The sequence below is a fragment of the Phyllostomus discolor genome, chromosome 6, assembly GCF_004126475.2.
Source record: "Phyllostomus discolor isolate MPI-MPIP mPhyDis1 chromosome 6, mPhyDis1.pri.v3, whole genome shotgun sequence".
Classification (NCBI taxonomy): Eukaryota; Metazoa; Chordata; class Mammalia; order Chiroptera; family Phyllostomidae; genus Phyllostomus; species Phyllostomus discolor.
In genome coordinates, this window is record NC_040908.2 from 35,799,007 (window position 1) to 35,812,938 (window position 13,932).

Consider the following 13,932-nt stretch of genomic DNA (forward strand, 5'->3'; position numbering starts at 1 on the left):
CCGTACTCCATATGAATTTGTCTTCTATTTCATCCATAATGACGTGGACCCCACGAGCCAGGGTCCGCATCACTCACCCACCCACATTCCCCCCCTTTAGTTCATGTCCATAGGTCATACACATAAGTTCTTTGGCTTCTACATTTCCTATACGATTCCAAACCTCCCTCTGTCTATTTTCTATCTCCATTTATGCTAATTATTCTCTGTACCTTTTCCCCCTCTCTCCTCCTCCCACTCCCCTGGTTGCTATCCCTCCATGTGATCTCCATTTCTGTGGTTCTGTTCCTGTTCTAGTTTGCTTACTTTGCTTTTGTTTGTTTTAGGTATGGTTGTAATAACTGTGAGTTTGCTGTCATTTTACTGTTCATATTTTTTGTCTTTTTCTTAGATAAATCTCTTTAACATTTCATATAATAGGGGCTTGGTGATGATGAACTCCTTTAACTTGACCTTATCTGAGAAGCACTTTATCTGCCCTTATATTCTAAATGAAAGCTTTGCTGGATAGAACAATCTTGGATGGAGGTCCTTGCCTTTCATGACTTGGAATACTTCTTTCCAACCCCTTCTTGCCTGTAAGGTCAGTTGAGAAATCAGCTGACAGTCTTATGGGAACTCCTTTATAGGTAACTGTCTTCTTTTCTTTTGCTGCTTCTAAGATTTTCTCCTTATCTTTAACCTTGGGTAATGTAATTATGATGTGCCTTGGTATGTTCATCCTTGGGTCTAACCTCTTTGGGACTCTCTGAGCTTCTTGGACTTACTGGAAGTCTATTTCCTTTGCTAGATTGGGGAAGTTCTCCATTATTTGTTCAAATAAGTTTTCAGTGTTCCTCTTCTCCTCTCCTTCTGGTACACCTATAATTCGAATGTTGGAATGTTTAAAGATGTCCTGGAGGTTTCTAAGCCTCTCCCCATTTTTTTGAATTCTTGTTTCTTCATTCTTTTCTGGTTGGATGTTTCTTTCTTCCTTCTGGTACACACCGTTGATTCAAATCCCGGTTTCCTTCCCATCACTATTGGTTTCCTGTACATTTTCCTTTATTTCACTTAGCATTGCCTTCATTTTTTCATCTAATTTGTGACCAAGTTCAATCAATTCTGTGAGCATCCTGATCACCAGTGTTTTGACTATGCATCTGATAGGTTGGCTATCTCTTTGTCACTTGGTTGTATTTTTTCTGGAGCTTTGATCTGTTCTTTCATTTGGGCCATTTTTTTTGTCTCCACGTGCCTACTATGTATATAAGGCGTGGAGCCTTAGGTGTTCACGAGGGCAAGGCAACTGACATTGCTGCTTTGTGATGCTATCTGTGAGGAAGGGGTCCAAGAGTGAACAATGGCACTTGCTCCGCTCCCTGTCAGATTTCAGTCACTTCCCCCGCTATCCACAAGCAAATTAGGCCCTTCTGGTGCTGATTCCCAGGTGGGTGGGCTTATGTACATTCTAGGACCCTGTGGGTCTCTCCAACGAACTCTTCCGTGAGGCTGGGAGTTTCTCCAGCTGCTGCGTCAACCCCCACTGGTGTTTTTAATCAGTGGTTTGAGGCTTTATTTTCCCACACTGGGACCCCGGGTTGGGAGGTCTGTCTTGCTGCTCAGTTGTTCCTCCCTGCCCAGGTGGAGTGGGCAGTTGAATGTGTGACTGCCCGCTCCATCAGCCATCACCTCACCAGGTCCGCCAGATGCTGTCTTGCCTGACCTGGTCCTCCACCACCGCTTTGCTGTGAGTCCTGTCTGCCTGGCTGCCCGTCTCTGCCCCTCCTACTGGTCTGTATGAAAGTTTCTTCTAAGTGTCTTCTTTAACTCCTTGGTCAGAGTTCCATATAGTTCAATTTTCTGTCAGTTCTGATTGTTTTTTGTTTTAAATTGTTGTTGTTCTTTTGGTTGTGCAAGGAGGCACAGTATGTCTACCTACACCTCCATCTTGGCCGGAAGTCTAAAATTTCATTCGTTTTTGTGGGTGAATAGTATTCCACCACGTGCCTATAGCACATTTTGTTTATCCATTCATCTGCTCATAGGCAATTGGGTTGTTTCCACCTTGGAGCCCTCACACATTGCTGGTGGAATACAAAATGGTGCAGCCAAATAGTTTAACAGTTCCTCAAAAGGTTAAATATAGAACCATCATGTGACCCAGCATTTCTACTTCTCAGTAAACAACCTAGAGAAGTGAAAACATAGATTCACACAAAAATGTACATAGGAGCATTATTCATAATAGCCAAACATGTAAACAATTTGACCCTAAAGTGGTCGCGTGGATGACAATCATCATCCATGCAAAATAATCGTCAATTTTAGTCCAATGTTGACATGGCAATGCTGTGTGCACTCAGATTAATAATCTTCAATAGGTGTTGCATCACCTCAGTTCTGGCCAAGTGCCTAAGCCATGCAGTTTATCCAGAATTCTGCAACAGATAGAGTTTGATGACACACGTCATCCACAGGACCTCTCACGCTCCATTTGGAAGCTCAACCACGGCAGGGTTAAATACTCATCAACTTTTAAGTAACCAAAGTGTGGTATATATCCACATATACTAGTCATAAAAATGAATGAAGTACTGATACATACAACATGGATAAACCTTGACAAAACTGTGCTATGTGAATGAAGCCAATCACAAATGGCTGCTTAAAGTATGATTCCATTTATATGAAATGTTCAGAATAGGCAAATCCATGGAAATAGAAAATGTATTAGTGATTGTCTGGAGTCAAGGGCAAAAGGTATTTATAGGGACTGGCTGGTAACAGGTATGAAGTATCTTTTGGGGGTGATAAAAAATGTCTTGCAATTATTGTGTGAGAGTGAGTGCAACTCAATGAATATACTAAAAATCATTGAACTATACACTCTAAAGGATAAATTTTCTGATATGTGAATTATATCTCAATAAAGTTATTTTTAAAAAAGAATAATCTGTGTGAGAGAAAACTCTTTGAAAACATGGGACCTATAAGGCAGAGAAAATTATGAAAGAAAGTTTTTGATAGTGTTAACCACTAAATAAAAGTGTAATTTACAAGAATTACTTCTTCAAACCAAATTGCAAATTAATACTTTTACTCTGTATGTTAATAGATCAAAAGCAAGTATATTATAATATACTACCCATAAGGAAGTATGTTATTAATTTGCATGTTCTCATTACAATTATTTATTTCCATTAGGTCTAAGGCAACCTGAACGATTTGTACCAATCATGATTTCCATACTTCTTCACTTTATTAAAGATCTGTCCATCTGTCCCACCAAAAAGACTTAAAACAAATGTTAATAGAAGAAATCTGGAACACATTTTCAAGGACAACAAGGATATTATTATTTTTAAAAATTTAAGCTTTATTGCAATTTTTCCCATTACCATTTAGTCCCCTTATAAGGACAACAAAGATATTAGAGGAGGCAAGGTGGAGGCATACACAGAAACACTTTGCTTCCTTGCATAACCAAAAGAAGGATAACAACAATTTAAAAACAAACAATAACCAGAACTGCCAGAAAAACACTTGCATGGAAGTCCAACAACCAAGGAGTTAAAGAAGCATTCATCCAGACAGCAGGAGGGGCAGAGACAGGCAGGCAGGGTGGAGAGAACACATAGCAAGTTGACAGCTTGTGGACCTGGTAGTCCCATGTTTACGTGCTGATAAACCAGGAGGAAAAACTGCAGAGCGAGACAGACTGCATAACCCAGGGATCCAGCATGGGGAAATAAGGCCTCAAAACCTCTGGCTGTAAAAACCAGTGGGGATTGCAGGGGTGGGAAAAACTCCCAGCCTCACAGGAGAGTTTATTGGAGAGACCCACAGGGTCCTAAAAGGTACAGGAACCCACCCACCTGCAAATAAGCACCTAAAGGGCACAATCCACTTGTGGGAAGTGAGGGAAGTGATGGAAAGTGGGACAACAGCACAGCAAGTTGCAATGTCCCCTCTCTGACCCCTCCCCTACAGACAGCACAACAACAGAGCAAAGAGGGTTTCCCCACCCTGGTAAATACCCAAGGCTGTACCCTTTGCCACATAACAGGTACGCCAAGACAAAGAAATATGGCCCAAATGAAAGAACAGTTCAAAACTCCAGAAAAAGAACTAAGAGACGAGGAGATAAACAACCTGTCTGATGCAGAGTTCAAAACACTGGTAAGCAGGATGGTCAGAACTGATTGAGCTTGGTTGCAAAATGAAGGAAGAAATGAAGTCTACGAAAAGTGAAACACAAAAAAATATACAGGGAACAGTGAAGGGAAGGAAACTGGGACTCAAATCAACGATTTGGAACAAAAGGAAGAAATAAGCAACCAGAACAAAATGAAGAAACAAGAATTCAAAAAAATGAGGAGAGGATTAGGAACTTCTGGGACAACTTTAAGTGCTCCAACATCCGAATCACAGGGATGCCAGATGAAGAGGAAGAACAAGAAACTAAACTTATTTGAACAAATAATGAAGGAAAACTTCCCCAATTCGGCAAAGGAAATAGACTTTCAGGAAGTCCAAGATGCTCAGAGAGTCTCAAAGAAGATGGACCAAGGAGGAGCACACCAAGACACCATAATTAAGCTACCCAAGATTAAAGACAAGGAGAGAATATTAAAAACAGGAAGAGGAAAGGAGAGAGTTACCTACAAAGAAGTTCCCCTTGGATTATCAGCTGATTTCTGAAAAGTCACCTTGTAGGCAAGAAGGGGCTAGAAAGAAGCATTCAAAGTCATGAAAAGCAAGGACCTGCATCCAAGATTGCCCTATCCAGCAAAGCTTTCATTTAGAATAGAAGGGCAGATAAAGTGCTTCTCAGATAAGGTCAAGTTAAAGGAGTTTACCATCACCAAGCTCTTATTATATGAAATGTTAAAAGGACTGATCTAAGAAACAGAAGATCAAAAACTATGACTAGTAAAGAGACAATAAATGCACAACTATCAACAACTGAACCTAAAAAACAAAAACAAAAACTAAGCAAACAACTAGAACAGGAACAGAATCATAGAAATGGAGATCACGTGGAGGATTATCAGTGGGGAGGGGGAGAATGTGGGGAAAAGGTACAGGGAATAAGAAGCATAATAGGTAGACACAAAATAGAGAGGGGGAGGTTAAGAATAGTATAGGAAACGGAGAAGCCAAAGAACTTGTATGTACAAACCATGGACATGAACTGTGGGTGGGAGGGGAATGGTGGAGGGGGAGCGGGACAGTGCAGGGAGGAGGGGGATAAAGGGGAGAAAAAAAATTGGGACAACTGTAATGGCATAAACAGTAAAATATACTTTAAAAATAAATAAAATTTAGTTTTTAAAAATAATTTTAAGTTTTGTAATTTTTCTATAAAGGTCTCAAATGATTTTTAAAGATCATTCTCACATATAGTGTGTTATTGTGCTAGCTCTAGACATGTAGCGCAGCAATAAATATAAATTAGTCACAAAAAAAATATTAGATGGTATCTGATGAAATGCTAATAACTGGGGAATACTCGCTATATCTAACATATTTATTTACTAATTAAAAATATTCATTTACATTTTCCAATCAGTATATAAGAGACCAAATCTTATCAATCTCAAGTTGTTTGGAATTTTAATACACTCCATGGCCAAGTAAATTTTATTTAAAAATCATATTCTAATATAGTGTAAAATGTTAAATAAATTCACAGCCAGTAATGCAGTTCTAATTGCATGCTTTATCTAAAGACTGGAGAAGATTGTGCTAAATTATATGGAACAAACTAGTGTTCACTGTTTAGGCTATCCATTAACTGCCAGTCAAACTAATAATAGCAATCGCTTCCCTAATTTTCCTGGTGCAGCTGCTTATAGAATATCCTGGGCGTGTTCACTTCAATAGACACATAATAATGCAGATATCCACAATGAAAGCTGTTATTTTTTTTCAAATTTTCCCTATAGACTGTATATTTTTTTCTATCTCATATATTCAACCACTTTTTTAAACTAACTGCTTTAATCAGTGAAAAAACTTAATTGCTATATTGTGGCATTAAATTTAATGTCTATACTCTAAAGCCCAAATTCCACGAAAACCAAAAAAAGGAAAAAGTCCAAAAATTAAAAAAATCCTTTGTTCTTTTTAAAGTGCAAAATAAAATATCTCCAGGAGAGACTGGTCATATCTTTACATGTGATTTACCAAGGAATGCCTATGCAACATTTATAGACTTTTCTGTAATGTTCTTTGAAAGTTAAATAAATTTCATGACACTAACCAATATAAATATTTACCAATGCTACATAACTTGGGTATTTCAATTAGTCATGGAGGAAGACACACAAAATTAATTTTTGTAAATCTGTATGTCAACAATTCAGTATTTTACATTAATTTTAAAAGAATAAACTTATTGATCTGTATCAGTGGTTGGCAATATTCTATTTCAATAATATAAAAATAAAAAAAATTAAGGAAATCCCGATTTGCCAAGGAAGAACATTGTTTTATAAAAGAAAGGACATTTCAACACTAAACAAATGGCAAGGACATAAATCTAGAATAAAGGTCATTCTTTAAATTGGTGAGATTTAATCAGCATTAGGAAAACCAAATGCTGGTCTCCTTATTCTCATCCTTTTGATAAAAACTTTGACATAGGCTAGCAACTAAGAACTACCATCTATATGCCATAAGCCTAAAAATATTGTTTATATCATTTTTGTGACCATGTAAGTTCAAAGAACCTTGAAAATCAGCAACTTACAATTCCTGCCTAAGCCTTCTTATTTTGGCCTTAGCATCCGCCAGTTCCACTGACAGATGTTGTCGACTTTCTGTTCGCTTCATGCCTGGAGAACCACAAGGTGATTGGGCAGATGAAGAGGCATGGGGAAGAAAATGAAGACCATCCCGTTCTTCAGAGAGTTCTATGATAGTCTGAGGGAGTATGGAAATAAACACAGAATCACTTTCAGTATTTTACATATCAAAGAACTAAATACATCAACACTAGGTCTAAGTACTATATTGTAATACCAAAAACAATTCATTGGTCAAAAAACCCTTAACTTTGTCATATTCAGCTGTCATTTTTTTAAAAAAGACTTTATTGGCCCTGGCCAGTGTGGCTCAGTGGATTGAACACTGGACTGCAAAGCAAAGAGTAGCCGGTTCGATTCCCAGTCAGGGCACATGCCTGGGTTGTGGGCCAGTTCCCCAGTAGGGGGTAAGTGAGGCGCACCCACACATTAATGTTTCTATCCCTCTCTTTCTGTCTCCCTTCCCCTCTCTAAAAATAAATAAATAAAATATTTTTAAAAATAAAATAAAAATTTTTAAAATATTTTATTTATACATTTCTAGAAAGAGGAGAAAGGAGGGAGGAAGACAGGGAGAGAAGCATCAATGTGTGGTTGCCTCTTGTGCACCAACAACTGGAAACAACAAAAGGGTCACTAGTGACACTGTGGCATTCAATCCACTGAGCCACACCAGCCAGGGCTAGCTGTCGTTTTTTTTAAAGTTTCATTCAACAGGTTGTGGATAAGCTATTTACGAGATAAGAGCAGAAGACAATAGTTTTTTCTATTCTTAGTTTAACAGAAGAAATCAATTGTAGTAAGACATCTAGACCAGATGGCAAATGTTGGAAAGGCATAAAAGATTTGTTGACATAGGAAAGAAATCAACCCAAGAATGGCATGTATCTTTAACTGTGCTTTCCAATATAGTAGCCAGCAGCACAAGTGGCTATTTAGGTGCAAATTTTAAAAGTTAAAAGTACAGTTCCTTAGTCACATTAGCCACATTTCAAGTGCATAACAGCCATATGCAGCTAGTGGTTACCATATTGGACAGAGCAGAAATATTATCTTGTCATCACTGCAGAATTGGACAATGCTCCAGAATTGTAAACTGGGACTGCAAAGGGACCTAACAGAACCTCAGAGGTTTAGTTCAGTCTGTTAATTCTTTAGGCAGGATGACTGAGGCACAATGGTTGATTTGTCCATGATCATACAATTAGGTAGTAGCAAAGCTAAGACTCCAGGCCAGTCTATAGACCCAATATCCTACACTCCCTTACAATAGCAGTTCCAATTTGCTTCCCATCTCAACACTTCTTTTATCACCTTCTCTAGAGGCCCTCTATGAGACACAAATCCCTTCCTATCTATCCTAAATCTGAACTTTAAGGACCTTTTAACCTACATGCATCTCACTTAATCATATTCCTCCACTCCTGATTTTATTTTTATCGGAAAATTCTCTTATTCTATCAATTGTTAGCCTTTTTTTCAAACTTCTTAGGTAAACAGAAATTGTCTTCTATAAGCAATTTCAATGGTACTTCCATCCCAGACAGAATGGGTAGGATTACTACCTTGGGAAGACGAAATCACCATCCTCACTTTGTTTCTCATTACCAAGTCTTACACCACCCTCACTAAAAAATTACTTTTCTTATTCTTTTATTTTTTTTAAATCACCCATTTGAATTCATTTCCTTATCCTTGGAATATATCTCAGCACCTGAATGAAGGTCTACCCAACTACTGCTTTCACAGATTCTAGTGTATCTACTGATAAACCATACAATGTGACTTCCCAATTCCTTTTATCTCTACCTCTCCACATACACTCCCCAGTTGATACATAAAAGCTTCTCCAGTGAAGGAATCATTCTTTTGTACCATGCCTCCTTAACTAACATTACTCCTATGCCACCATACCTATGCCTGAACCTTTAATCATACAAACTCCCCCTTTTGGTCCAGTCAACAGATTTTTCCCTGCTACTCTAGAGTTCCTAATCAGCCTAGAACTACAATTAGGCTCTTAAATGCCACCCTTACTTTCTAATTTAACACTACCATGCTATTTTTTGCTACGGCTCACTCTTTGGGGGAACAAAGGGGTAACTAATATTTATAGAACTTCTAGCTAGGGGATTTTCCAACAAGATCTCATCCAATACTATAATCTGCAATGAAAGTATTATGTGTCTATTTTAGTAAATAACCAAAGTCACACATCTAATGATAGATATAAAAGGAATTCAAATTCAGATTTGACTCTAACACTATGTTATTTTCTTTACCTACCATCAGTGTTTTCCATTCCTGCTCCAAGGTAATAAGAAACTCAAGAGAAAAACAAACAAAAAATATAGAACCTGACTACAGATCCATTTCAGTTAAGCTCTTTCCAATGCCCATTGGGGGAAAGAAGAAGGGTCATCAAGGAATGTGTATAAAGAGCTATGGACAAAGCTCTTTGTCCATAGGAAGGATTGAGGGTAGGAGGTTGGGGAGGGTGGGACAGGGGAAAGTGGTGGTGGGAAAATGGAAACAACTGTACTTGAACAATAAAAAATAAATAAAAAATAATTGATTGCATTAAAAAAGTCTTGCTGATTTCCTGACAATTTTCCCCATAAGGGCTATTATAAATATATTCCCTTTTCTTTACTTAAGGCTCCAACTGCAAACAGCTATCATCACTTCCAACAAATGACCTCTTCTCCAACTTGTCAAAAAAAACAAAGCCACGTGAGATTAACCCCTCCATTTTTATGTATCTCTTGCACCCAACACATGTTCCTTATTTCTGTAACATTTTTATTTGGCTTTTTTTCTCCTTGTTCTTTAATGATACACATACGTTTCTTCTACATAGGCAAAAAAAAAAAAATCACACTTCCCTCTTGCTACCCTTCTATTTCTTTTTCAATGCTACATTTTGAAAGGTAGTTTATATGTTCACAGACACTACTTCATCCTATCCACTCACCTAGTACGTCTAGCCCAACTTCCCTGTCACTGTGCAGTGTCACTGATCTCCACTGTAGCCCAGGCTGAATCTTCATGTGGTCAGCTTTTACTGGTTAATCTTTTTTCTGTCTCAATTATCTGTGATTCTGCCTTCCAACATCTCCTGACTCTAACAACAGTACCTGTACATACTGTTTAATAAGTATTTGTTTCATGCACAAATAAATTACATTTAATTACTTTATATTTTATTTTTCATTTGCAATATAGTTTTTTCTTCAGTAAACTAATCTTTCCTATACCTCCATTGTATCTCTGATGTTATTCAGCATAGTACTGAACACAAAAAGAGCTGCTCAAAAATATTATAACTGACTGACAAAATAGAGAACTCAACAAAAGTACTGAAGACACATACTACATATGTTATAGTTAACTACATAGTTATTTACAGTATTTAATATATGTAGTATGTAATATGTGTCTTCAGTACAACTAGGTGGTGAACCGGAGATATTGAGAGATTCCAGATGCCAATGAACATTGCACAAAACAACTATAGGCTGAAAACTATTTTTAAAAAAGAAAAAAAGGAAAGAAAGAAACCTGTTACTAAGAATTAAGGGCATCCAGAGGTATTTTCTATTAAAGACTATGTAAACAGTTTGACTTTTCCCTGATGGTGGTAGTTTCTTGACTGAAGGCCTCTGGACATTTTCCCAAGAATCTAACAGGAAATGTCATTAAAACATAACTTTAATTAAATAAGCCCCTCTGATCCTTTCAATCCTAGACATTCCATTAGCAGTTGCAAGTAATATCTTCCTTCTTTAAATTTAAATTCCTTTTACACTAGCAGGGACATCCAACCTGCGGCTCACAGGCTGCATGAAGCTCAGAATGATAAACCTGTAACACAGAGCTTGGCATAAAATAAAGTAACAATAAAGAGGTCTTAAATTCATCAGAATGTCATATTTGTTTTTTAGTAAAAGAGGACTGAAGAGATCATTGTTCCAGAGCATTAAAAATAAAAAGGTGAAGAGTAATTAAAGACAGGGCGACCAGATTATACTTCCTAGATTGAAGTGAAACAACTATGACAAAAGTTAAAACACAGAAAATATGCCCTGACCAGTGTGGCTTGGTGGGTTGAGCATCATCCTGCAGAGCAAAAGGTCATCAGTTCAATTCCTGGTCAGGGCACATGCCTGGGTTGCAGGCCAGGTTCCCAGGTATGTGAGAGGGAACTGATTAGTGTTTTTCTCACACATCTATGTTTCTCTTCCTCTCTTTCTCCTTCCCTTCCCCCCTTTCTAAAAATAAATAAATAAAATCTTAAAAAAAAAAACAACAGAAAAAATGCTACAGGGAAAATCTAAGATTTTGTCATAATCCAATTATATAATACAGATTTTTACATTTTCTTACTATACTTATATTTGTTTAATATTTTTTCAAGTTATCTTTTCTAATTAGTCCACTGGCAACCCAAATTAAAATTTTTCTCCAAGAGACCTGAGATTAAACCAGCTAGCAACTTGTTTCTTGAATACCACAGAAAGGAGAATGAGGCCATTTTTTTTTCCTTGTTAGAAAAACAAATTCAACTAAAATGCTTAAGCAGGCAGGTTTTAAAAAGGTATTTCAAATAATCACTCTATATAATGCTTATTTTTCCTTTTAATTTTAACACAGAGGATGTACTGACAAGTATTCTGGTTACATTTCTCCAAAATAATGTACTCCTTCACCCCATAATAATCAGTTCATATGAGATTAATTTGTCAGTCATATGAAACCAAAGTATAGGTTTTTATAAGTAATTCCTCAGAAGTTGGAGGACACCTTATCAAAATACCTTTAATATCCTGAAACACAAAAGGAATGTTCTAGAAATAAATAAAACAGTGAAAAGACACTAATAGAAAAAAGATAAGGCATATGGTTCAAAAACCAGATTGAAAATAAAATAAAATTCAGGATAAACTTGATATATACTAGGAAGTTTTACTTTTTCTTCTTTTTTTTAAAATATATTTTATTGGTCATGCTATTACAGTTTTCCCATTTTCCCCCTTCACTCCCCTCCACCCTGCACACCTTCTCCCACCCACACTCCCTACCTTTAGTTCATGTCCATGTGTCATACTTCTAAGTTCTTTAGCTTCTACATTCCCCATACTATTCTTGCCCTTCCCCTGTCTATTTTCTCCCTACCATCTATGCTCTCTGTAACTTTTCCCCCTCTCTCCTCCTCCCACTCCCCTGTTGCTAATCCTCCATGTGATCTCCATTTCTGTGGTTCTGTTTCTGTTCTAGTTGTTTGCTTAGTTTGATTTTGTTTTCGTTTTAGGTGTGGTTGTTAATAATTGTGAGTTTGCTGTCATTTTACCATACATGTTTTTATCTTCTTTTTCTTAGATAAGTCCCTTTAACATTTCACATAATAAGGGAGTGGTGATGAGGAACTCCTTTAAGTTGGCCTTATCTGAGAAGCATTTTATCTGCCCTTATATTCTAAATGAAAGCTTTGCTGGATAGAGCAATCTTGGATGGAGGTCCTTGCCTTTCATGACTTGGAATACTTCTTTCCAGCCCCTTCTTGCCTGCAAGGTCTCTTTGGAGAAATCAGCTGACAGTCTGATAGGAACTCCTTTGTAGGTGACTGTCCCCTTATCTCTTGCTGCTTCTAGGATTCTCTCCTTCATTTTTACCTTGGCTAATGTAATTATGGTGTGCCTTGGTGTGTCCCTTCTTGGGTCCCACTTCTTTGGGACTCTCTGAGCTACCTGGACTTCCTGGAAATCTATTTCCTTTGCCAGAATGGGGAAGTTCTCCTTTATTATTTGTTCAAATACGTTTTCAATCTGTTGCTTTTCCTCTTCTCCTTCTGATACCCCTATAATTCGAATGTTGGAACGTTTAAAGATGTCCTGGAGGTTCCTAAGTCTCTCCTCGTTTTTTTGAATTCTTATTTCTCCATTCTTTCCTGTGTGGTTGTTTCTTCCTTTCTTTCTGGTCCACTCTATTGTTTTGAGTCCCAGTTTCCTTCCCATCACTATTGGTTCCCTGTGCATTTTCCTTCATTTCTCTTATTGTAGCCTGCATTGTTCATCCAATTTTCGACCAAAATCAACCAATTCTGTGAGCTTCCTGATCACCAGTGTTTTGAACTGTGCATCTGATAGGGTGGCTATCTCTTGGTTGCTTAAAAGGATGAGTTCTGGGGCTTTGATTTGTTCTTCTGTTTGAGCCAGCTCTTTTTTTTTTTTTTTTTTTTGGTCTGGTCATGCCTGTTATGGTGAGGGGTGGAGCCTTAGGTGTTCACCAGGGTGGGGCACCCCAGTCGCTGGATTATGATGTTGTATGTGGGAGCGGGGTCAAGAGGGAACAATGGTGGTTGCTCTGTTCTCTGTGGGACCTCAGTCCCTTCTGCTGCTTCCCCCAAGCAAACTGGGCCCCTCTGGTGCCAATTCCCACGTGGGTGGGCCTGTGCACGCCGTGGGACCTTCCAATGACCTCTCCTGTGAGGCTGGGTGTCTCTCCATGTGCCTCAGGGTCTACCCACTGCAATCTTGCACGCCCCGGATGCCTTATGCACCCAACTCTCTCTGCTCTCCACGCCCTGACTGGCTGCTGGTCTCCGCCCCTCTTACCGGTCTGGATGAACGGGTCTATTTCAACTTCTTGGCTGTCCGACTTCCATTCAGATCAATTTTCTGTCAGTTCTGGGTGTTATTCTGCCTCTAAATTGTTGTTGTTCCAATCTTGGTTGTGCGTGGAGGTACAGTGCATCCACCTATGCTTCCATCTTGGCCTATACTAGGAATTTTTTCAATCTACTTTTCTTTGATCTCACTGTTAGCTTTTAAAAATTTTAATTGCTGCTCTAAAATATTTCTTTATTCTTATATTTTCCTCTCTTTTAATGACTGACAACTGAAAATTCTCATCTGAATTGAATATACACTAAAGAGACATGAATGTTTTGTTCAGAAAAATACATCCTTAGTAATCTCTTCTGTGTAGTCCTTTATTTGTCCCAAGAGTAATCAAATTCTCTATAAATCAGCTCAAAACTATCTCCATGTAAATGGAAGAAATTATCAAAGCTATACATTCTCTTGAATGGCAGAGTACTTTGGTCTGCTATTAAGAAAATATTACTCACTACCACATGCAC

The 13,932-nt window shown here is 37.9% G+C and overlaps 1 protein-coding gene across 9 annotated transcripts in view; it reads right to left on the reverse strand.

Moving 5' to 3' along the window:
• Nucleotides 1-13,932, reverse strand: part of CCDC88A (coiled-coil domain containing 88A) — a 130,991-nt gene that overhangs the window by 62,173 nt on the left and 54,886 nt on the right. For all 9 annotated transcript variants that reach the window (XM_028515192.2, XM_028515190.2, XM_036027979.1 and 6 more), the window contains exon 8: nucleotides 6,737-6,909. In XM_028515192.2, coding sequence (XP_028370993.1) covers nucleotides 6,737-6,909 — 173 coding nt within the window. The remainder of the gene's footprint in view (nucleotides 1-6,736; nucleotides 6,910-13,932) is intronic.